Source organism: Neophocaena asiaeorientalis, unplaced genomic scaffold (genome assembly GCF_003031525.2).
Source record: "Neophocaena asiaeorientalis asiaeorientalis breed wild unplaced genomic scaffold, Neophocaena_asiaeorientalis_V1.1 scaffold1217, whole genome shotgun sequence".
In the NCBI taxonomy this organism is placed as follows: Eukaryota; Metazoa; Chordata; class Mammalia; order Artiodactyla; family Phocoenidae; genus Neophocaena; species Neophocaena asiaeorientalis.
The window spans coordinates 9,596-36,160 of record NW_020172265.1 but is presented as its reverse complement, the minus strand read 5'-3'; the positions used below and the strand labels follow the sequence as shown (position 1 = coordinate 36,160).

General features: G+C 39.0%; 1 protein-coding gene across 1 annotated transcript in view; it reads left to right on the top strand.

Moving 5' to 3' along the window:
- The window catches only part of WDR7 (WD repeat domain 7), a gene marked incomplete at its 3' end in the record, with an annotated part of 264,187 nt that extends 239,282 nt beyond the window's left edge, over positions 1–24,905 (top strand). The window contains exons 21-24 of the mRNA XM_024761840.1: positions 10,113–10,299; positions 21,640–21,757; positions 24,079–24,228; positions 24,823–24,905. Of these exons, the coding sequence (XP_024617608.1) occupies positions 10,113–10,299; positions 21,640–21,757; positions 24,079–24,228; positions 24,823–24,905 (538 nt within the window). The remainder of the gene's footprint in view (positions 1–10,112; positions 10,300–21,639; positions 21,758–24,078; positions 24,229–24,822) is intronic.
- Positions 24,906–26,565: the final 1,660 nt, after the last annotated feature.

Sequence of the window (26,565 nt, the reverse complement as noted above, 5' to 3'; positions counted from 1 at the left end):
TTTGTTTTGATTTGGTTTGTTTCCAGAGTTCTGAGCCTGTGTGCATTTTGGTAGTTCATTTGCGCATTTGGCTAGACATACAGGGTGATGGGGGTGGGTGGGTGGTGCTACGCGTTAAATTCTCACTGTAAAGCTGCCGTAGTGTCTGTACTACTTACCCATCTTACAGGTAGGAAAGGCTAATCATCTGATAACTGGGCCTTGAATATGGTCACAGATTGACTTGAATAATGCTGAATTCTGTCTGTTAACAAGTTGAGTTAGGAGCCTCTTGGCATTCTCAGTTAAGAACCAGTGACCAGTAATAGGACTTACCAGTTCTGATTCTTACAGTGGGGAAGTACCCTTGCAGTTCCTCACGACAGTAAACTTATTACAAATGGCAACTGTTTCCAAATTTTCCAATATCATGGGCCAGTAAAATTTCCAAAAATAAAATTTGGGAGTATTTAGCAGTGCTGTGTTTTATTTTGCTGAGTGCAAATACTAAAAAAATACCACTATCTTTATCATTTTATTAAAGAAAAACCCTTTTATTCACCAAAAAAGTAGTAAGAACATAACCTTAGACTAAACACTCCTTTAAACTGAATAAATTTAGCTTCATGAGAAACACATACTACATGGTTTGTGTTTTACCATTTCACCATAAAGCCATGGAAACGTTGCCATAGACCAGCACAGGTTTATAGCAGACCCTTGGAAATTTCTGATCTGTGCATAATTTTATTGACTGTGCTGGGCACAGTCAAGGTAAAGTAATTTTCAGTCTTTGCCAAAGCAACAATTGTGTATTAAGTACTTACTGAACTATAAAGCACTGTGCTAAGCCTCATGCAAAAAAAAACAAAAACAAAGTTTTTTTATAAAAATTTCGTATGGCCCAGGGAACTTACTCATTTAACAGATGTGGAAAGGTAATAAAATAAAATAAAAATAAATAAAATTAGCTCTGGACAATAGAATAAATGCCAAAGATCATATATCACTGTTTGTTAAACGTATGGATAATAATTTTTCTATTAAAAAGAATAATTTCGTTCTAAAGGAAGCGGGGAAGGCGGAGAAATTGCCAACTACCAACCGCATACCATTCTCCTTTTACACGTGAACAGAACCTCAGAATTGTTGCAGATGGCATTGTGGTCAGATCACAAACTACATTTCCCCACCCTTCTGTGAAACTAGGGGAATTATTATATAATTTTGGCCAATGAAATGTAATCAGACTTTACAAGGGGGCTTGACTTAACTGCCACATGTCCTTATGCCATTCAGCCTTCTACCTCTTCCTGTTGGGAAGGTGCATGCAGTGCTGGATGTGCAATTAACCATTTTGTGGACAGGATGCAACTAAGATAGAGCCAAGACAAAGACAGGGAGCTTGGTATGGCTGTATTTAGCTATTGAACCAGTAATGGGGACCTTCTCATTGTGTGACAAAAGATAAAACATATAATTTATTGAATCCTCTGTTTTGGTAGAGTGTCATGAATAAAACATGGTTACAAAGATGTAAGTTGTGTTCAGAGATGTGTTCTGGTCACATTACCCATGGCCTGGGCCACAGAAGCCTGCAGCTAACCACTTGCCTTCCATCATTCTCAGTTACATCATACAAAACAGGAATAGATCATAGTTTTCTAAAGTCCTTTCAGTTCAAATATTCTGTGATTCTAATTAATCCATTTGGCCGGGGGTAAGTAGATCAGAATTTCCAAGGCAGTAGGTCTTGCCACCCCCATTTAACATCTTTATTGGAGTATAATTAGTTTACAATGGTGTGTTAGTTTCTGCTTTATAACAAAGTGAATCAGCTATATGTATACATATATCCCCATATCTCCTCCCTCTTGCATCTCCCTCCCACCCTCCCTATCCCACCCATCTAAGTGGTCACAAAGCACCGAGCTGATCTCCCTGTGCTATGCAGCTGCTTCCCACTAGCTATCTCTTTTCCATTTGATAGTGTATATATGTCCATGCCACGCTCTCACTTTGTCTCAGCTGACCCTTGTCTCTCTCTGTGTCCTCAAGTCCATTCTCTATGTCTGCGTCTTTATTCCTGTCCTGCCCCTAGGTTCGTCAGAACCATTTTCTTTTTTTTTTTTTTAGATTCCATATATACATGTTAGCATACAGTATTTGTTTTTCTCTTTATAACTTACTTCACTCTGTATGACAGACTCTAGGTCCATCCACCTGACTACAAATAACTCAACTTCGTTTCTTTTTATGGCTGAGTAATATTCCATTGTGTATATGTGCCACATCTTCTTTATCCATTCTTCTGTCGATGGACACTTAGGTTGCTTCCATGTCCTGGCTATTGTAAATAGTGCTGCAGTGAACATTGTGGTACATGACTCTTTTTGAATTATGGTTTTCTCAGGGTATATGCCCATTAATGGGATTGCTGGGTCACATGGTACTTCTATCTTTAGTTTTTTGACGAACCTCCATACCTCCATATTGGCTGTATCAATTTACATTCCCACCAGTGATGCAAGAGGGTTCCCTTTTCTCCACACCCTCTCTAGCATTTATTGTTGCCAGATTTTTTGATGATGGCTATTCTGACCAGTGTGAGGTGATACCTCATTGTAGTTTTGATTTGCATTTCTCTAATAATTAGTGATGTTGCACATCCTTTCATGTGTTTGTTGGCAATCTGTATATCTTCTTTGGAGAAATGTCTATTTAAATCTTCTCCCCATTTTGGGATTGGATTTTTGTTTTTTTGATATTGAGCTGCATGAGCTGCTTGTAAATTTTGGAGATTAATCCTTTGTCAGTTGCTTCATTTGCAAATATTTTCTCCCATTCTGAGGGTTGTCTTTTTGTCTTGTTAATAGTTTCCTTTGCTGTGCAGAGCTTTTAAGTTTCATTAGGTCCCATTTGTTTATTTTAGTTTTTATTTCTCTAGGAGGTGGGTCAAAAAGGATCTTGCTGTGACTTATGTCAAAGAGTGTTCTTCCTATGTTTTCCTCTAAGAGTTTTACAGTGTCTAGCCTTAAATTTAGGTCTTTAATTCATTTTGAGTTTAATTCATTTTGAGTTTATTTTTGTGTATGGTATTCAGTATTCTAATTTCATTCTTTTACATGTAGCTGTCCAGTTTTCCCAGCACCACTTAATGAAGAGGCTGTCTTTTCTCCATTATATATTCTTGCTTTATCTTCTTAAAGAACCAGCTTTCAGTTTTATTGATCTTTGATATCAGTTCCTTCATTTCTTTTTCATTTATTTCTGATATGATCTGTATGAATTCTTTCCTTCTGCTAATTTTGGGGGTTTTTTTTTCCTTATTATCCTGTAATTGATATCTAGTCTCATAGTGTTGTGGGTGGAAAAGATACTTGATACGATTTCAATTTTCTTAAATTTACCAAGGCTTGATTTGTAACCCAGGACATGATTTATCCTAGAGAATGTTCCATGAGCACTTTTGAAGAAAGTGTAATCTGCTGTTTTTAGATGGAATGTCCTATGAATATCAATTAGGTCCATCTTGTTTAATATGTCATTTAATGCTTGTGTTTGCTTATTTATTTTCATTTTGGATGATCTGTCCATTGGTGAAAGTGGGGTGTTAAACTCCCCTACTATGATTGTGTTACTGTTGATTTCCCCTTTTATGGCTGTTAGCATTTGCCTTATGTATTGAGGTGTTTCTATGTTGGGTGCATAAATATTTACAATTGTTATATCTTCTTCTTGGATGGATCCCTTGATCATTATGTAGTGGCCTTCTTTGTCTCTTGTAATAGTCTTTATTTTAAAGTCTGTTTTGTCTGATATGAGAATTGCTGCTGCAGCTTTCTTTTGATTTCCATTTGCATGGAATATCTTTTTCCATCCCCTCACTTTCAGTCTGTATGTGTCCCTAGGTCTGAAGTGGGTGTCTTGTAGACAGCGTAAGTATGGGTCTTATTTTTGCACCCATTCAGCCGGTCTGTGTCTTTTGGTTGGAGCATTTAATCCCTTTACATTTAAGGTAGTTATCAATATGTATGTTTCTATTACCATTTTTTTAATTGTTTTGGGTTTGTTATTGTAAGTCTTTTTCTTCTCTTGTTTTTCCTGCCTAGAGAAGGTCCTTTAGCATTTATTGTAGAGCTGGTTTGGTGGTGCTGAATTCTCTTAACTTTTGCTTGTCTGTAAATGTTTTAATTTCTCTGTTGAATTTGAATGAGATCCTTGCTGGGTAGAGTAATCTTGGTTGTAGGTTTTTCCCTTTCATCATTTTAAATATGTCCTGCCACTTCCTTCCTGCTTACAGTTTCTGCTGAAAGATCAGCTGTTAACCTTATGGGGATTCCCTTGTATGTTATTTGTTGCTTTTCCCTTGCTGCTTTTAATATTTGTCCTTTGTATTTAATTTCTGATAGTTTGATTAATATGTGTCTTGGCATGTTTCTCCTTGGATTTATCCTGTATGGGACTGTCTGTGCTTCCTGGACTTGACTGACTATTTCCTTTCCCATGTTAGGGAAGTTTTCAACTATAATCTCTTCAAATATTTTCTCAGTCCCTTTCTTTTTCTCTTCTTCTTCTGGGACCCCTATAATTCGATTGTTGGTGTGTTTAATGTTGTCCCAGAGGTCTCTGAGACTGTCCTCAATTGCTTTCATTCTTTTTTCTTCATTCTGCTCTGTGGTAGTTATTTCCACTATTTTATCTTCCAGGTCACTTATCCATTCTTCTGCCTCAGTTATTCTGCTATTGATTCCTTCTAGAGAATTTTTCATTTCATTTATTGTGTTGTTCATCATTGTTTGTTTGCTCTTTAGTTCTTCTAGGTCCTTGTTAAACGTTTCTTGTATTTTCTCCATTCTATTTCCAAGATTTTGGATCATCTTTACTACCATTACTCTGAACTCTTTTTCAGGTAGGCTGCCTATTTCCTCTTCATTTGTTTGGTCTGGTGGGTTTTTACCTTGCTCCTTCATCTGCTGCATATTTCTCTGTCTTCTCATCTTGTTGAACATACTGTGTTTGGGGTCTCCTTTTTGCAGGCTGCAGGTTTGTAGTTCCCATTGTTTTTGGTGTCTGCCCCCTGTGGGTAAGGTTGGTTCAGTGGCTTGTGTAGGCTTCCTGATGGAGGGGACTGGTTCCTGTGTTCTAGTCGGTGGGGCTGGATCTTTTTTTTCTGATGGTCAGTGCCACATCTGGTGGTGTGTTTTGGGATGTCTGTGAACCTAGTATGATTTTAGGCAGCCTCTCTGCTAATGGGTGGGGTTGTGTTTCTCTCTTGCTAGTTGTTTGGCATGGGGCATCTGGCACTGGATTTTGCTGGCCGTTGGGTGGAGCTGGGTCTTAACTTTGAGACAGAGATCTCTGGGAGAGCTCTCACCAATTGATATTACGTGGGACTGGGAGGTCTCTGTTGGTCCAATGTTCTGAACTCGACTTTCCCATCTCAGAGTCTCAGGCCTGAGCACCAAGATCCTGTCAGCCACACAGCTCAGAAGAAAAGGGAGGAAAAAGGAAAGAAAAATAATAAAATTTTAATATAAAAATTATTAAAATGAAAAATAATAATTATTTTTAAAAATATTAAAAATAATTATAATTATAAAAATGAAATTATAAAAAATAATTATAAAATAATTATTATAAAAAATTATAAAAAAAGAAGAGAGCAACCAAACCAATAAACAAATCCACCAATGATAACAAGTGCTAAAAATTAAACTAAGATAAACATAAAAATCAGAAACATATCAGTCACAGACAGCAAACCCTAAGTCTACAATTGCTCCCGAAGTCCACTGCCACAATTTTGGGATGACTTGTTGTCTATTCAGGTATTCCACAGGTGCAGGGTACATCAAGTTGATTGTGGAGATTTACTGCTCCTGAGCCTGCTGGGAGAGATTTCCCTTTCTCTTCCCTGTTTGCACAGCTCCTGGGGTTCAGCTTTGGGTTTGGCCCCGCCTCTATATGTAGGTCACCCTCTGGCATCTGTTCCCCACCCAGACAGGATGTGGTTAGAGTGGCAGCTTATTAGGGGGCTGTGGCTCACTCAGGCCGTGGTTGGGGCGGGGGCGGGCGGAAGGTGGATGGAATGCGGGGTGAGACTGCGGCGGCAGCAGCCAGCATAAAGTTGCAACAGCCCAAGGTGCGCCGTGCGTTCTCCCAGGGAAGTTGTCCCTGGCTCACGGGACCCTGGCGGTGGCGGGCTGCACAGGCTCCCAGGAGGGGAGGTGTGGAGAGTGACCTGTGCTTGCACACAGGCTTCTTGGTGGCGGCAGCAGCAGCCTTAGCGTTTTATGCCCGTCTCTGGGGTCTGCGCTGTTAGCCGCGGCTCGTGCCCGTCTCTGGAGCTCGTTTAGGCGGTGCTCTGAATCCCCCCTCTTGCGCACCCTGAAACAATGGTTTCTTGCCTCTTTGGCAGGTCCAGACCTTTTCCCGGACTCTCCCGGCTAGCTGTGGTGCACTAGCCCCCTTCAGGTTGTGTTCACGCAGCCAACCCCAGTCCTCTCCCTGGGATCCAACCTCCGAAGCCCGAGCCTCAGCTCCCAGCACCGCCCCCCGCGCCCCGGCGGGTGAGCAAACAAGCCTCTCGGGCTGGTGAGTGCTGGTCGGCACCGATCCTCTGTACGGGAATCTCTCTGCTTTGCCCTCTGCACCCCTGTTGCTGCGCTCTCCTCTGCGGCTCCAAAGCTCCCCGCCCCCCACCCACTGCCTGCCTCTGCCAGTGAAGGGGCTTCCTAGTGTGTAGAAAGATTTCCTCCTTCACAGCTCCATCCCAGAGGTGTAGGTCCCATCCCTATTCTTTTCTCTCTGTTTTTTCTTTTGCGCTACCCAGGTACGTGGGGAGTTTCTTGCCTTTTGGGAAGTCTGAGGTCTTCTGCCAGCATTCAGTAGGTGTTCTGTAGGAGTTGTTCCACGTGTAGATGTATTTTTGATGTATTTGTGGGGAAGAAGGTGATCTACACATCTTAATTCCTCCATCTTGAGGGTCCTGTTGTTCTTGCCCCTTTCTAATCATGACAGCCTAAATGTTGATCTTTCTAAAATGAAAATCTAATCAAACCCCTCATTTGCTTAAAACTTTCCAGTTGTTCCCCATTGTCACCAGAATGAACAAACTCTTAGCATGGCATATAAGGCCCTTTGTGATCAGGCTCTAATAACCTGTGCTGTCGCGTGTCTCACTGTTATATTTCATCCACCTCGTCCTCTTCCCTCTTGTCCATCGCCCCAACCTCTTCTCTTTCCACCGACGACCTTTCCAGCCATATTCAACTATGTGTAAGCCGTTGGTCTGGTCATGTTCTCTCTCATCTGATGGTCTTTAGACATGCTATTCTCTCTGCCTAGAATGTTTTCTTTCCATACTCCTCTCCTGTGAGTGACAAAGTTTTACTTAGTCTTTAGGTTTTTGTATAGAGGCCACCTTTCCCGGAAGCCTTCTTATTTCCCTGAGATTGGGTTAAGCGCCCCTTTTAGGTTCTGTCTTGATACCTTGTGCTTATAAATGTTCTAACATTCCTCATAATATATTCAAATTACCTGTTTGCTCACCTATATCCTGAGCTACAGTGAATTTTCCTGAGGGAAAGAACTGAGAGTATTGTTCTCTTGTGTTTCCCCAGCATTTAGTATAATATCAATATAACAATACTCTATAAACAGTTCCTCAGTGAATCTTTGGATGGAAAGTTTGGGACCAAATTGTGGAAAGTCTTGAGTGAATATCAGGCCAATTTGTTGAACTTCTTAATACTGCCACCAGGAGAGTCTTTTACGGAGGACTCAATCATGGTGGCAGGTGGTAGCGTCCTTCTCCATCTTGGTTACTCAGTGAGGCAATATTCCCCGATTGTGCAGTAGTGGGGCACTTACAGAAAATAAGTAAATATGTGCCTTTGTACAAAATTAGATTCCATCTTGAAGAGATTAAAATACAACCTTTATTGGGTACCTAAGGTTTAAGAAAAGTTCTGGGAGATAAAACTTAAAATTCATAAAATTCCGTCACGAGATGTTTTTCTGTTAATAGAGAAGTGCTATCATTGTCTTAATTTTAGCTTTTTCATCACCTTGGCCCATATTGCAGAGCACCTATATTATATGGAGTCATACGACTTCCTAGATGTCAAGAATAACAGGAAAGTGGTAGATATTCTTGACAGTTTGAAATATCATTCTGGCAAACTGGGGCCAGGAGCTGCGTTAGAAGTGTACGTGCAGTAAAGGCAGGTCTGTTAACCATTTTAGGTCCATAATGTGTGCAAAGCATTGTGCTTGGTGGTTTGGGAGATGCAGAGTTATATGAAACATACTTCCTTCCCTCAAGGAGCTAACAAACTTGCTGAGGAGAAGGGAAATGCACCAAAATGCTTATATTTAAAGATAACTTGTGATAAGAGACACATAGGTACTGGCAGGAAATAGAGCATTGGATCTCTTTCTTTCAAGCGGTTTACATTTTTATGATCCACAAAACTTGGAGCTTTACATATTATATTTACATAGCTAAGTATGAGTAAAATTTTCAAATACATGTATGAATGAAGTATGAATTTCTACAAGTTTTTCTCAAGGAGGCTTTCCATATCTGTGTACCTTTTTCGTTTACGGCAGGAGTTGTTAACCCAAGGTCCGTGGCCTCCTTGACATCTTTCTGCAGAATTTGGTGGATGTGTATGTGTATATAGTTTCCTGAGGAAAGGACTGATGGCTTTCAACAGATTCTTTTTATTTTCTTTTTATCTTTAAAAACATTCTATTAGAATCTTTAAGGATTCTGTGACTGAGAAGAAATTCAGAACCACTGTATAGAGAGTGTGTTCACAGACTTGTCTCAGCTTTACAGTATCTTTCTTTTCACCCCCATTTCAATCCATTCTCATTTAACAATTGGCTATAGCATAGCCAATGAGTAAATGCTTTTATTTGAGTGAATTAAATTAAAGTTTATATGCCATGTTCTTAATTTTAAAAACAGACAAGTTCAACATGTTATTCAGAATGAGCCCTGACTGCCCTTCACTGAACACACGCCAGTGAGGGCACTTGGCAGTACACTTCATTGTTTAATTCATTTAACACTCTGGCCCTTCATGAGTGATAGCTATTATTATCCCCATTTTACAGACAAGGAAGCTGAGACTCACTGAGTATCTTCCTAAGCCTGCCCCCTAGTAAGTTATAAAATCAGTTAATACTCTGTCTTGAATCTGAAGCCTCTGTTCCCTTTAACTAGTATGTTATACAGTAATATGATGTATAAACTGTTTTATTTCTTCCCCTCAAAAAACAAACAAACAAAAAACCCTCTTCTAAGTTGCAGTTTGTTCTTGACAATCCCTGGTGTTTTGTGTTTTTTTAATGTCAAAATGCCTTTGGAAGTAGATGAGCTTTTGTAGCTTAATGACCATTGGCTTAGGTATACAAATGGTTAGCTTGATCTTCAACATAAAGGAATACATATTAATTAAAATCTAGATCATTTCATCAGATTTAGAAGTAATATTGAGCTATTTTTTAAATTGCGTAACAAACTTATGTGAAGAATTTACCAGTACTTGACGTCATTGTCTGCTATTGGTACACCAGAATGTGGAGGAACAAATATGCTTGTCTGGGGCAGTGGCGGTGTGGAGTGGAGTCTTTTGAAAACTACACATTCTACCTTCTCCATCCCTCATCCCTGTTGATAATCATTGCCTGTAATGAGAAGTGTTATTGATGAAGCATTTCGCATATGAATTCTGTTAGATGCAGAAGAAAGATGAAGGAATACCATCTTACATTATTTGGAAGCATCTTCATTTTGCAGAATGCTGAGTAGGGAGAAACATTGTTTGGAAGTTTAGAATCACTATTATGTTTTGAAATTATATATACTTATTTAAATATAGTTATTATGTAATTCAACACTTTAGAATATGGTATAAAATATTGTAGCCTAACTTATCTCTTTAAAGTATATGGCTAAACAAACTGTAAACTTGAGATCTTTTTATAGTCTCGCTATTCAAAACCCCTTGTCAGTTAAAGTAAATCCAAAGTGGTTTATATTTTGAAAATATGCTTCAAAGAAAACATCACAAAAGTAAAATTACTTTATTGCTCTGCCTTTTATTTTGTAATTTTAGGTAAGGCACTGACATTTCTTCTGCTGCAGCCACCGAGCCCCAAACTTCCTCCACACAGTACGATCCGAAGAACAGCCATTGATCTGATTGGACGTGGTTTCACAGTTTGGGAGCCTTACATGGATGTGTCTGCTGTCCTGATGGGGCTTCTTGAACTTTGTGCCGATGCCGAGAAACAACTTGCCAAGTACACGCTCCATTTCAGTTCATTTGGCTTTTATTGGTTTTGTTTGTTTTGTTTTAGTAGAGGTCATTGATTACTCTTTATAAATTGCATATGGAGAAAAAATAGACAAATATCTCAATATATGAAATTTTGGAAATAGACAATGAAAGGGAGATATGTTTCTGTCATTTTAACACAATTGGGATTTAGCTTTGAGCCAATGAATGATTTATCCGTGGCATAGTTTTAAATATGTTTATTGTGCCTTGAGATATTATCAGCTAGTAATAATATAAACATATCACATATAAGGAAAATGATATATATAGTTGCTCAAAAATGTTTTACTGATAGAATACCTGGCCAGTTTGGGGAATTACTCCTTTGCACTCATGTTAATTTTTAAACCAGCTTTATTGAGGTTTCATTTGCACACAGCAGAGGATCAGCCATAAGGAGGTTGCAGTGGTCCAGGGAGGCAGGGATGAGAGTAGAGGAATAAGAAGAGGATCCAAGGCAGTTCCTAAAATGAAACTGGGGCTGGTGATAGAGGTTAGTATTGACTTGAGAACCCAGCCTCCTGATTCCTGGAGGGAGTCTTTTTTGTTTTGTTTTGATGGTATAATACACATCTAACAGGAAATTTACTACTGTATCCCTCTTAAAGGATACAATTCAGCAACATTCTCTGCATTCACAGTTATGCAGCCATCACCACTACCTAGTTCCCAGTAGCAGTCACCCCAAATGGAAACTCCATACCCACTGAGCAGTCCCTTTCCATTCTCCACTCCCACTGTCCCCTGACAATCAATAATCTGCTTTCTGTCTCTGTGAATTTGCCTATTCTGAATATTTCATATAAATGGAATTATACAGTATGTGGCCTTTTGTGTCTGACTTCTTTCACTTAGCATAATGATTCCAAGGTTCATTCATGTTGCAGCATTTTTCAGTACTTTGTTTCTCTTTATAGTTGAACAATATTCCATTCTATGGATATACCACATTTTATTTACCCGTTCATCTGTTGATGGACATGTGGCTTGCTTCCACTTTGTTTGAACACCTAGTTTTCATTTCTCTTAGGTGATACCTAAAAGTGGAATTGCTGGGTCGTGTGGTAATTCTGTGTTTAGCCTATTGAGGGACCACCAAACTGTTTTCCATAGCAGCTGCACCATTTTATATTCCTACCAGCAATGTAGGAATTGTCTTTGCATCCTCGCCAACATTTATCTTCCGGTTTTGTTGTTGCTTTTTTAGTATAGTCATCCTAGTGAGGGTGAATTCCTAGTGGGAGGAATTCTTGAACTGTCCCATGATGCCTCTCTTAATGTACAGGCAGACCTCATTTTACTGTCCTTCACTTTATTGCGCTTCACAGATGCTGTGGGTTTTTTTTTTTTTTACAAATCAAAGGTTTATGGTAACCCTGCATTGAGCAAGTCTGTTGGCACCATTTATCCAACAGCATTTGCTCATTCATGACTCTGTGTCTCATTTTTGTAATTCTAGCAATATTTCAAACTTTTTTATTACTATATTTGTTATGGTTGTCTGTAGTCAGTGATCTTTGGTGTTATTTTTGTAATTATTGTGACTTTTTTAGCATAACGTATTTTTAATTAAGGTATGTACATTGTAACAATACTTAATGATATAGCACACTTAATAGACTACAGTATGGTATAAACATACCTTTTATATGTTTACTGGGAAGCTAAAAAATTCGTGTGCATCGCTTTATTGTGCTGCTCTGGAACCGAACCTACAGTATCTTTGAGGTCTGCCTGTAAGTGTTATCACCTCTTTGGTTTTTTCAGTGAATGGCATTTCATGCTTACCATTGCTAACCTCTTAAAAAACTAGAGTTCTCTGCCCTTTTCTTCATGGTTGCCTCTCTCATATCCCACAGTTGCCTTATATTCTAGCGTGCTTTGGGCCTGTCATCTTTCTGCTGGCTGCTCTATGCTCAGAAGTGGAGACCAGAGAAACAACTGAAGGCTAGACTGGAATGCTGTGACTTTGTCCGCAGATTGGGCATCCCCAGCCCAAAGTCCCAAGAGTGACTGGTAGGGGAAGGGTATTCATTTCAAACCCAAGCAGCTGTCCTCCCCCTTCACCTGATTCATACTGCCACACTTCCTCAACTTCACCTCTGTGTCTCCCTAGCTATGTACCCTTCAGTAAATTACTTCACCTCTCACCTCAGTTCCATTTACAAGTTGGGGCTAATTAAATACCTACTTCATAAGATTGATGTTAAGTGAGTTTATATTTGCCAGGTGCTTAGAAGAGCACTTAGCACATGTTAAGAGATTGAACGGATGTTACCTATATTGCTGGGGGAGGGGGTATGGATGGTGATGCCATTGTCATTGTCCTAGTGTTCAACAGATGGAAGAGATGCCCGTTTCTAGAATAAACACTTCCACATAGTGACAACAGGATAGTTTCTGGATGGATACAGGTGGCCTGAAGGTTCTCGATCGACTTAAAGGATTAGGAGGGAATGTGCGCCCACGAGTTGGCAGCAGTCGTAAGAGGCTGGCCTTTGTGCAAAGCCTGGAACGTATTTTCAACCGTTTACCCTCCCCTGGGCTGCAACTGCCATGGACACCCTCCAAGGAGTCAACAGAGTGGCTTCTTTTACCTCAGCTCTCCTGGCTTTAATATTTTTGATTGTCCAGAATTTTACTTTGACCTAATTTTATAGCCTATTTTCAAATCTGATCAAAACCAATTTCAATAGTATGCAGTCTTGTTTTGTTGCCTGGGAGAAGTAATGGGTTTCTGTTTTAGACTAACCATCTAACATTTTTGTCTTATTTTGTGTTTAAATAAGTTCACATGAAGCTTATATCAGCAAACATAAAGATGTGCTGTGTTTTATCTACATGGAGTATGTCCACAGACACCAATACTTTAGCTTTCAGTAGGTAATTTAAATCTTGCTATTACATCCTTTTCTGTCATGAAGATTAGTATAACTCTCTACACACAGCTCTGAATAAATGAATGTATCAGCGTGTAGCCTTGAGGAGTCCAATGTAATTTTCATCATGATAAATTGTATAATAAGCAAGAAAATGTTTGCTTATTAATCTATAACAAGATTTAGATTGAAAATGACCTGTTACATCCATGACACACTTGGTACAGGCTGCAGAAGGACTGAGATGGGGCGAGATAGAGCAGCAGGGTGACTGTGCATCGTGCCTGTGGGGCCGCCCTTCTGTGCCCACTTCTCTGTGCACACGTAACACCGCTTGGCCGCCTTGCTGCTGACTGTGATCTTAAGCTTGCTTTACGGAGAAGCTTTTATGTTAGGCTTGTGCTTTTTAAAAAGAAAAAAACATAAGCAGTGTTTCCTTCTTTATTTCAATTCTTGTGAGTTTATGAAGGAGGGAGTTTGAGGCAGGGCAGCTCGCTCAGGTTGGTATCTAGTTCTGAGGAATACATGTGATAGCAGAGTTTCTCTCTTTCCTTCTCTCCCCTGTGTTGACATCCTTTGTCAGAGATGACTCCTGAGAGGCCTCCTGAAAAACTGTATATGGCTCAAGACTAATAGAGCATTTTCCCAGAATCTGCATTGGCAGGCGGACTCTCAACCACTGCGCCACCAGGGAAGCCCAATAATGCTTTTATTTTAGAAATATGGCTTAGAATTTTATATCTTTGGAATCAAAATAAAACCAGCTGTTTTCCAGTGTTTTCAAACATTTTGCCCAATTTTAAACTACATTTATTAACTAAGCAAGCATCTACTGAGTAGCTAATATGTGGAAGGGACAGTGTTAGGTACTATATGTAGTGACAAACTTTCATGAAACAAAGACCCTTCACGTGACTTGCAGTCTTACAGGAAAGATAAGATCTTACAGGAAAGAAGGAGAGTAAAAGGTATGGACATTCAGAGCATGGCAGATGAATCACAGGGGTTACCCAGACAGTACCCAAGGAAGAATTTCATCTGAATCTTTCCTTTGAATGATTGTGAGGAGAGGTAGGGAAGAATAACTACGATGTGCAAAAGGACAGACGGGGAAAGCCCAGGCACACCCCAAAGAGGCTGAGGGACAGCTGCACACATAGGGACATGAAACTAAGCATTGTTTGTAGCTAATTTTATTTATTAATTTCTTGCAGAAATTAAGCCCTGGGATGCTCCAGTCAAAAACTTGAACATAATTGCCTTACTCATTATCTCTGGGGAATAGAATTGGGTTCAAAGAGAGGGTTGGTTTTACCTTTTTCTTTATTAAAAGAGTGTAAAAATGACTATAAAAGATCATAAAATGAATCTGAGACAGGTGCTTTCTCTTGTCCAGGAAAAGGTGAGGTTCAAACCTAGGTCTCACTGGCACCAAAAGCCACGCTCCCACCCCTGTGCCATCTTGCATTTGAAATCTTATACCCAGAGAATTAAAGACCAACAGAGTACTAAATTCAAAACAACCTATTAAAAGGACCTAAAAGAGGTCAACTCAGAATTTTCAGATTTTTAAAATCTATGTAATGAAATCATTTTCATCAAGCATTTTGTGCCTTCTGGAAACTAGAAGCCCATTTAAATATCAGTAAACTCCTTGACAGCTTGGGCCATGTTTCGATACTATGTGTTTATTCTTATGTATTCAAACACCTGTTATATGATTTGCCTTGTTATTTGCAATAAACATTTAATAAAATCCTAGAATTTTAGAGATAAAAATCTTCTTCAACAGCATGCAATCCAGTGCCCTTAATATGCTATTAAGTAAAAATAAGTTGTAGAGATTAAACAACTTGTCTGAGGTTACACTAGTCCTGTGAGAGCTAAGACTATAACTTAGGTCTCCCGACTCCCATTCTGCTGCTTCCATGCTGCATGGTTATGTCACCCTTTATATAATGAGAGATCCACAGGTAGAATTCTACGTGAGGAATTTTTAAGATTATGGGCTGTTTATTCATGATGGACTGTTTAATTGAAAATGGAAGGCTGCACTTCGTTGAAATCATAGGTTAAGTCATCCCCAGCTGATTGTGAAAATAATAGAAATGTATGCAGTATTATCTTTTTTAAAAATCCATGGTTTTTTAGATCAGCATGGTTATGGACATATGGATAAAATGTTAGAAATAGTAGAATATCCTACTTTTTTTATGTAAGAGTACAGAAGAATCCTTGTGCTTTTGTATGTGTTGTGGTCTGTGATTCTGATTCCATTTTCCTAGTTCATGTTGCAGACCTTTACTCTGAAAGAGAACAGCAGAGCAGGGCCGGCCAAGCTGCTGAAGGTGCCAGACTCTCACCTCGTACTGCTGTGACTCAGGGATGTGGATGAACTACACAGAGTCCATTGCTTTTCTGTAATATTCACAGTTGCCAAACTTTAAGGGAGAAACATACAGTCATTGGAAACCACACATGCTCTGATAACATAGATAAGCCTTATATGTTGGAAAGACTCTTTCTGGACAATATAAAATAGAGCTGGAGAAAAAAGAATTGACATTTTAACTCAGATCTCAATCATAATTTTTAGATTTGAGAGCCAGAGAGTAAAGATCACATCATACAAACACTAAGGTGCTTTAGGCTTCAATATTTAGATTATTTTTCCTATTCACATGACATTTATTTTTAATAGAAAGTTTATAATTGGAGGAAACCATTTAACTAAATCATGTTGGCATAGATTTTATTCATTGTAAATGTATACAATATATAGGAAATAGGTCTAAAAGATATGCACTTGGAGGAATTGCCACCTTTGAGTTTAGGAAGTTAGTGCCACCTGTGACTTATCAGATTTAGGTCCCACATGACAAAGAGGAATTGCTGATTCCCTATTACGTTAAAGACGGTTGTTCATTAAAGACAATTGTCAACACACCTATTTTACCAGGGAGGGGTAGAATGGAATTCCCAGATGATACGTAATTATGTATTTTCAAAATAATTTTAGTCTTTGTTTCAGATGGGGAGTGTTTTCAATGTTCTGTTACTGTTTGTCTTAGTTCACTTGGGCTGCCATAACAAAGCACCACAGACTGGGCTACTTAAACAACAGACATTTATTTTTCACAGCTCTGGAGGCTGGGAAGTTCAAGGTCAAGGTGCCGATAAGACCTCATTCTGAGGTCTGTTCTCCTGGCTTGTAGGCTCTGCCGTCTTGCTGTGTCCTGACATGACTTCTTTGTGACCAAGATTTGAAGAGAGAAGTAGATCAAGCGCTCTGGTTTCTCTCATAAGGGCACTAATCCCATCACAAGGCCCCACCTTCATGCCTTTATCTAACTCTAATTATCTCCTAGAGGCCTGTCTCCATATACCATCGCATTGAGGCTTAGGGCTTCAACATATGAATTTTAGGGAGACACAAGCACTCAGTCCATAATCGTGTTGACTATGATTTGCAGGTTATTCTATGAAAGTTGTGTTCCCCCCACCCTGAATATTCTTTATGGCGTTCCATAATTTGACAGATGGGTGAAGTCTGACAATTGTAGACAGTGACATTTAACTGAGGTGGTCTTACATGTAAGTTTTAAAAAGCTTTTACTGCCATGGAGTAAGGGTTAGAACAGGATTTAATGAGCAGTCAAGTAAGGATTGAGCTTGGCCTGAGTGGACTATTTTCTATTCATGGTTTTTATTTATAATATCTATCATCTCTGGTATTTCGTATTGGATGTGTATACTGAAATGCTGAGTAAAAGTGAGAGTGTGTCATATCATATTTTTCAGAATAAAGACTGAAACAAAGACCCACCCTATAAACCTATGTAACAAATGATCTGCATAAGAGCCAGATAAGCAGGATCAGGTGAAAAGAGTGAGTTCTGTGTTTACATACAGATTCCAGAATAAGGCAGACATCCCCTTTAATTTCAAGCCTCTGATAGTATGATCCTTCCTTTTCAGTTAGAATTCCACATTAAAATATATCACACACCCAGTACACTTTTGACTTTCAAGATAACTACATGCAGAATTAGACTTTGTCTGTTGGGACCACCAGATCAATTACTTTGACTTCATTTCTTGGTCAATTCAGTCGAATAACTGGCTTAAGTGATTTTTTTTTTTCCTGCGGCATTTGCCAGGTAACTTCATTTACCTTCATTTAACTATTGAGCTACCACTACGTCCAAGGGCTGTACTAGGCACATTGCAGGGGGTAGGGGGTGGTACACAGGATTAGAAGGCATGGTCCTAACCTGTTTATTGGTTCACAGTATAAAACTAGTTCAGAATGAGGGTCAGTGCTAAGGGCCCGGAATGAACAGGTTTTGTCGTTGGTTGTTTTTGTTTCAATAGATGGTAATTGAGTGCTGTAGCAATTGCAGAATACCACGTGGGCTTCCACAAGAATTGAACAGAGGGGAGGGAGGAGAGTGTGCTAGTGGGGAAAGGGGTAGCAGAGAAGCATTAGCAAAATACTACGATTAAAAAAGGAATCGAATTTTAGGGACCAGCTTTGAAATTAGTCTGGCCTCGGGAGCATGGGTGTGGAAATGACTGAGTTATAAATTAGCAAATCAAGATTATGGAGGGCCTGGAATCTCCAGCCAAGGAGTTTAAGATTTTTCTAAGCACTAGGACCCAGTGCGGTTTTTAAGCAGGTTAACCATGAAATAAAGTTGGTGCTTTGGGAAGATTACTCTGGCAGGGGTGCATTGAAGAGGCTGTAGACAGGAGAGACAAGGTTTCTCTTCTGCCCCTGTTGCCTGGGCGACTCCTTTCTGTTATCACGCTCGCAGCCCACCCATTTGTGCACTGTGGATGCTCTGACGGTCACTGCAGAGCCCTAACCTCAGAGCAAGAGCTGCTTCCACATTCTGAAGTCCTGCCCTCAGACTGCCAGACACTGATGACAGGAATCACTCAAATGCACACGTTGGTGCCTCTACAGATTGTTGGGTGGTCCAGCTTCCCAACAGCTGGAATCCAACGGGCAGCACTTCTCTATGTCTTTGGTTCGCTTCCTTCCCCATTACCCCCACTTTATCACTTTTCTTCCTATAAGAAGTTTGCCAGTTTCCCCAGATTCCCAAGGTCATTTGCTGAGGAGGAAGGGTAATGTGTGACTAAGCCTTTAACTTGAAACTAGTGACCTGCCATTCATTGATCTCATTTTCTTTTCACTTTGTTTCTACTTGTAAGAGGCATCTTTGGTTGAGAAGAAGCACCTGCTGTACCTATAACTGTCAGAGGCAGGGCCAGATGCCTTTGCATTTGTTATCTCGTTCAATCTTCTCATCAGCCTGGTGAAGTCGGTATTTTAATATAACCATTTTACTGACATTGTGCTTATTCGGTCTAGGGTGGCCACAGGGCACAGCATGAGGGCAGGGGGACAATATCCACTTGTCACTGTGGCGTGAGCCTTGGAAGTCTGTCAGCTGACCTCCCCCACCCTCAGGTGCACACACACATGTGCATATCCATGTGTATTTATTCTTTCTTTCTCTCTCTTTCTCCCCTCTGCCTCGCCTCTCCTGGCCCCTTCTTAGCATCCCACTAAACTTTTCTCCTCCATGCAAGGAACAGAGACGGGGTGGAAGAGAGGACTTAGAGGTGGGCGGTGAGTTTGCAAGGATCCTGTTGATGTGAATAAAACTCTGCTTTCCAACTGCAAGAGGTCACGACAGCACAGCTGGGAACGGGCAGGACTTACACGGACTCCAGGAGGATGCTGTAACGCCTGTCCTGTGGAAGCCAGGCCCCATCTCTTAGCGAGCAATACATCCATGAGGAGGGCACCCAGAGCCAGGAAGGGCAGCAGGGGCAACATCTTCTCTATCCTTGTATTTTCCTTGATTCAGCCTAGCCCTGCAGGTAGCCACGTCACCAACACACGGATGTAAGTTTCAAGTACAACCACCCTCAGGTCTGTTTCATAAGCTTGGCCATCGCCTGTCCTATACCTACCTGTAAAGTTGGTCATCGGTACCCACATGTAAGACTTCTTTCTTTAGCTGAATTTGATCTTTTTGAGGGTTTTTGATTTCCAGTTCTGCTATTTAGTACAGTTGCTCTCTGTTACAACTTTACCTCCATACCAGTTGATAACCGTGCATCCTGTATCTTCATTCAATCCACTGTTGATACTGAAGAAGACAGAGCGGAGGTCCATGTATTACAACATACCCCTAGAAAGCTCTCTCAGGGATGCAGTCTAGCCAGGCATCCAAAAGTGCTGAGTTAGTCGTGTTAGCGATTCATTAATCCAATTACCCACAGCATCGTGCAGCCCCTCCCCCTTAATTTTCTCCAGAGGTCGGCTGTCCTGAGACATTACGCTGCTACCTCGGCTCTTCACTGAACTTCTCTGGACCTGATTTCTCCCTCGTAACATGCTGATATCACCACCTCATAGGGATGTTCTGGGCAGATGCAAGAGGACATGAAGTAGCACAGGGAAGCTCCACTTCAACCCTCTACCTACGGTTCCCGTCCAGTTCTTTTTCCTCCTCTTATGCCTCCCACATGTGGGGTGGGCCGCCCTGGAAATAGCCACTCTTTCTCCCTGGCTGACTGCTTGGCAGGGATGTTGCCTAGGGGATCTTTCCAACTTCAACATCCTGTGGTCTTACTGATCTTAGGAAAGTTGATTTAGGTTTGTTCAGAATTATTCAATTAACATACCGTTTTTGTTTGTTTCAGGCTTTCAATATTATCAACATCTATTCATCCACATTGAGGACAGGAGACATCATAGAGCATCTGAAAAATTTAGCTTTTGAATTTTTTAAAACTTAGCTTAATAATGATCTAAAACTTTACAATAATTTTTTTGACAATAATTTTTTAAGCAATCTAGCCCAGCACTACTCACCTAGTAAACATTTCTTTTCCTGAATTCTCAATAATAAAGTTTAATCCAGAAGAGAAACTGCTCTCCTGATGAGAATCTCTGTCCAGCCCCCATTGGGTCCGAAGGCATCAGGACCTTCCATGGGGGTGATGCGCCCACCAACGCATCCCTTCTGTTTATTGCTCGCTATGTGTGTTTGTTCTCTCAGCTCACATCTGTCTTTTTGGCGGTAAACATGAAAGGAAAGCTCTCCATCGTCTTCTCCTCTGAGTTCCCGCTTTGTGTCTACCCTCAGTTTGGAAAAAAAGAGTAGAGACAGTTATATTATCAGACAGAGACTGAGCAATGTAAAAGTCACAAAGAAATAAGCAGAATTTTCTATAATCAATTTACCTTTTAAGAATGATGGGAATGCCTATATGATGCCTCCTTATTTTCAACTAAAAGTTAAAATAATGATTCTTAGATCAATTATAGAGATACTTGTAAACTTCCTGAAAATTTTTAGTAAATGTAATTCATTTGACACATGAAACACAAAGATTATTTAATTGGAGCAGGACAGATCTTAATATAATTTCATATGGATATTTAAATACCAAGGTTATTTAACTAGCGAGAGAAGCTATAATGGATCTCTTACTGAGTAACAAAATAGTCCCTGTACACAGTTGATGTGTGGGTCACATGCCACGTTTTAATGAAAGAAAAGTCTTAATACTTTTCACAGTAGTCTATATAAAATATAAAGGAAGCTTACAAACAGAAGAATATTATCATTTTTATGTTTTAGGTGTGGCAAAGGAAAATATAGCATCACTATCCTATCATGACATACTCTCACTCTAGAAAGATTTATTTCATCATGTACATATTCTTGTATATAGCCTGGACCATGTCATGTGTATGTTCTTTATAGAGAGAAAGTATCAGTTAATAGAATTTTTTGCAACAATACTGAATACCTACTGGCAGAAAATGCTGATTAGATTGGTTCTGAAAGTATTGAGTGTAGGGTAAACTAGCGCTCCTGAGGGTATTTCAAACTAAAAATAATATATAAGCTAAAAATAATTTTGTGATTTTCAGTCCTTCGGTAATTTTATGGACAGGAGTGAATTTTGCTTCCTCTCAGATATAGGCCTGAAATACAGCCTTTCAACTTGGCCTTATAAACAAATTTTTACCTTTAAGTTTTTTAAGGAACAAAAATTGAAAATGCTCTGCACAATATTCTTTCTTGCCTTATTCGGAGCTCTGTGATATGTATTCAGTACTAGTTCTTGATAATTTGTTAACAAGGCGTTTTTAACACTTTGGACAGATGCACATACTGTTTTCAATCTTCACGGTTAATTATTCGATTTTGTATTTGATGCCAGAACACCCTGACTCCTAATCACTGCTCATTGTTGCAAGTCCATTATATTCTAACTGTTTGAGTGCTCCCATTGACCTTGAACTGACATTATAAGCTGTGTCTAATCTTTTCAGTCTATATTTCTAATGCTTCTTTTCTTTCTTCCTTTTTTTTTTGATCCCTGTTTAGCATCACAATGGGGCTGCCTCTGAGCCCTGCAGCTGACTCTGCCCGCTCCTCGAGGCATGCCCTGTCTCTCATTGCCACGGCCAGACCACCCGCCTTCATCACGACTATAGCCAAAGAGGTGAGAGGAACTTCTCAGTGTGCTCCGTCTTCGCATTTAGAGGAATTATCTCATATTGTGAGCCGAGGGTCCGTATCTATAGATAATCCTTACAGTTTGTTCTAGAACAATGCAAGTTAATAATTTAGGGCTGGGATGAATACGTATGTACCTGTGTGCGTGCACACTGAATTCCACGGCAGTGCATTCATTACTTGTGCTTTTGTAGTCATTTCTGTTCTCAACGTTAATTCACTTGTAACTATTTGTATTTACAGTAATTTCTTAATCTGAAATATAGCAGGCTTGTTGAAATTAAAATATATTAAAGGTATCCACATTTTACAAGTGTAAGTATCTACCTATAATCAAAACAAAACTTATTTAACACTGGCTCTCCAACTGTAAACAAAAATGTAAGTCATAAACTTGCTAATTGTTTTTCCTATTACATATCACAGATAAAGACTTGAATGCCAATTGATTCCCGAATTCTCAGTGCTCTAATTGCCCACATCTAACTGAAAACTAGTAAAGAACAATGAACCAATTATAAGGTCTTTCCTATAAGTCTCAGTAGTGGGAGAAAAGGCAAGGAAGACAAACTCCTAAATTTTCTTTAAAGGTTTGTTCCATTTTAGCATGAATAATGTGCGGACTCAGTGTCCGTGGGGTATGGGCTCTGCCTGAGTTGTTTTTCCTGTAGCTAGGATGAATTTTTAAAAGACTAAATAAATACCTCGGAGTCTGCCCTGATAACCTGCAACCTACTGGGCCTATGTCTGCCCCAGAGCCATCCTTAATCGGCATGCAGCAAATATTTGTGACATGAATGTAGCTAGAAGGGAGGAAAGAAGGGCCTAGTAGCAGATTGTATGGGTTTATATGAGGCAGTGGGACTTTGAATTCACACCTAAAATAGATTTGCAGACTAAGGGGCTATGTTTTTCTAAGAGTGCATAGTGGTGCACTGAGAGTCCACTGTGTTTAAAATATACATATATATATATGTCTATATTTTGTAGATAGTATATATTTTTATAAAGTATATGTATGTATAAATGAACAGATTTATTAGACGTGGGATTTGTTTTTTACCAGTTTTTCATATCAGTGGAATATACAGAGATACTAATAGTGACTATACTGTATAAGCCTTACATTAGTCTGATACAGATACAGGTCTTATAAAGGCCAGGCATTAACTTGCCTCTTTAAAGAGAGTAAACAAGTATTTTATATTAATTGTGTTTTTAAACTTAATTTTCACCATTTACATATGAATATTTTTAAATGAACTGTTAGAATAGCCATGCTTGGGGTTTGTTCTACTCCAGCATTTGACTAGAAAGGTAATTTTTAAATATTTTAATGTTAATGGTCTAATTGCCAATGATTCCCACATTCTTAGTGTTCTAACTAATATTTTAATGTAATAGTCCACATTTATTACCTTTTAAAGAAAAGTTTTCCACTTCACTTAGAGGTTTAGAGTAAAATACTGAAGTATTTCTCACCATGACAGCTGTCCCTAACCCCATCCCCATGCCCACTCCTGCACGGCTGGCCCAGGGCCTGTTAATGCTGTTTCTCCATTGAACTGTTAAGACTTACAATTTGTACAAGGAAGAAAAATCACACTGAACTTACATTACAGTTGACCTTTGAACAACATGGGTTTGAACTGCGCAGGTCCACTTTTATGTGAATTTTTTTCAGTAGTAAATACTACAGGACTGAACATTCTTGTGGATGGTTGAATCCTTGGACACAGAGGGCCAACTGTAAGTTGTACACGGATTTTCAACTCCATGGAGGGTTGGCGCCCCTAACTCCCAGCATTGTTCAAGGGTCAGCTGTGTTTACACAGTGTTCATTATTTTTGGAGGTATGTTTTTTTTTAATTTCCCAACTTGATTATAAAGCACCTAGAATGGTGCCTGGGACACAGTAAGTGCTATGTAAGCATCATTTACCAATATTACTTGAGAACAAGAATCATGTCTTATACGCGCTGGTGTCTCCTAACTGCTACCCACCTCAATGCTGAATATGCAAGATTCACAAACCTTCTGTTTGTCCCTTTTTAAAAATGTCACGGTGATATTGTATTAAAGTCTCATATAATGCCCAAGAACTAGAATTCTATTAGGGAATACATACTGAGTGTTTATTGTACTAAGTACTTTCTTTGTACTTAAAAGTGTTTCCTGACCCACCCCAAGACATTTGTTTTTGTTGATTTTTTTTTCTGTTGTATTAGTAAGTGAAAAACCAGTGGCTAGAAATGTAAAAGTGTATCAAGTATCGACCGTATCTGCAACATGGAAATATTTTTCTAGGTGCACAGACATACTGCTCTTGCAGCAAATACCCAATCCCAGCAGAATATGCACACCACAACTCTTGCCCGAGCTAAAGGGGAAATTCTGAGAGTCATTGAAATTCTTATCGAAAAGATGCCCACGGATGTCGTGGATCTTCTCGTGGAGGTAAGAATATTCTGTTTTAAATTATATCAGTACATCCACAGCTAAATTAAATATTCTAGTGTAGTAATATAAATCAGCATCTTTATTTCCAGCACCTCTAAAAGAAAGAAAGAGATGACTAAAATGAATGAACTTTCGTATCATTTCTGGAGACTTGATTTAAATTTCCTCAAAAATCAAAATGATTGCTATGTCCATTTACCATTCACATGGAATGGACTGTATTAGAGTAGTTTTTAAAGGTTATAGTCTCTTCCGTATCTTTCACTATAAGTAAAACAGAACATAGAGTGTGCTTGAATGAAAGCTACCTATCCTGTACATAAATAGGAATTGCCTTTCAAGTAAACAAGTCTGGTTTCTTTATTTTACTGTGTGCTGTCTTTAAAAAATGGTTTTCACAGGTAAGAGAAAGGATGGCCTATAGTATAAATTAAGTACACTGTAATCTTAGTAAATATACTGTAGTTTTAAAGTAAATATCAAAATCAAACTATGTAGAATTTTAGTGCAAATGAGGCCTAAGTTAATAATTTAAATTATGGAAAATTAAGTATTTGAAACTAATTTTAGATTTGTGTCTTATCTGTAAAGGTTATGGACATCATTATGTACTGCCTTGAAGGATCTTTAGTTAAAAAGAAAGGTCTTCAGGAATGTTTCCCAGCCATCTGCAGGTAAAGAAGCCTTCAATAGCATGCAAAATAAATAATTTTTAGTAACAAATAATTGAAAACAATTTCTTGAGCAGGATGAGTTAGTAGTTGTGCCCAATTAGAATTCCAATTATGAATTAATATCTGTTTACTTTCTAAGACAATTTAAGCACCTTATATTTAGTCAAAAACACAACTATAATAGAACCACTGTTTGAAATTGTGTTGTGAAGAGGTTTTCTCAAGACCTAAAAAAAATGAGTAAGAGATAGCATCTATTAAATATGTCTGTATTCTTATATCCATTACTCAAATTAGCTTTTACATTACAAAAGAGAGAGTTAGGAAGCTATAACTTAGAGGAGGAAGATATACTTTTCAGCCAATAGAAACCTTTATGCCAACTTTTTGCTGGTAAATTTTATTTTTGATATAAAGGCCAGCATTTGCATATTGTCCTACTAAGTATAGGTGTTTTCCCTCTGAGAAAACAGGCCAAGAGCAGTTCAAAGAAGTCAAGAACAGTTAAAACTTTTATAAACAATGTTGTATATGTGAAGTATAACTAATAATTTGTATGTGTAGAGCATTTAATTATTATGAAGTGAAGATTTTTTAAATGTCGAAATGTAGTCACCTTATGTTTATTTTTCTCTTAAAGTAGTTTTTGGCTCTCAGAATGTTTATAGCTTGAGGTACATTTTGTTTAAAAAAATTTTTTTTAATATATTTATTTATTTTTGGCTGCGTCGGGCCTTCGTTGCTGCACGTGGGCTTTCTCTAGTTGAGGCGAGCGGGGGCTGCTCTTCATTGTGGTGCACGGGCTTCTCGTTGCAGTGCGTGGGCATCTCATTGCGGTGGCTTCTCTTGCTGTGGAGCACAGGTTCTAGGCACCCAGGCTTCAGTAGTTGTGGCATGTGGGCTCAGTAGTTGTAGCTCGCCGGCTGTAGAGCGCAGGCTCAGGAGTTGTGGCGCACGGGCCTAGTTGCTCCACAGCATGTGGGATCTTCCTGTACCAGGGCTCGAACCCATGTCCCCTGCATTGGCAGGTGGATTCTTAACACTGCGCCACCAGGGAGGTCCCTAAAAATTTTTTTACCTCCATGTGTTCAGTAGAAAGAGTGTTAAAATCTGTTGAAGATAATTGTTTTTGTAGATAACAGAGCAACCAGTCAGTCATAGTACATAACATTTTTCTTTTTAAGACAAGCTCAATGCTATCCTTACTTATGTTTGCTCGGTTCTGTGAGTATATTGTAGTGGAAGGCTTTATTTCAGATAAGTTTCCTGAAAGCAGTGGCATTACACTATGCATCTTTATGCCTTTTGTATTTCCTGGCATTTCAAAAATATTTGCTGAATTAATTGTACTCTGCGTCTTCCCATATCTTTCGTCATATTTACAGTAGGTTTTACATCCTAGTCTCTTCATTTTGCTGTTTCTGATTTAGACCATCCAGAAGTTAAATCAAGAACACATAGAAAAAGATTATGCTGTAGTATACATGAGTACAGATATTTTCTTGTGATATAGAGTAGGCATGTTAGGATACAGTAATTTTTTAACATCATGCCACATTAATTCTGGTTTGTGTTCTTTTCATTAAAAATTATGTATATTAAATGCTTTTGTATAATTAACTGATGTTAAAAATACATGTAGTTGTTATATTCCCAGTCG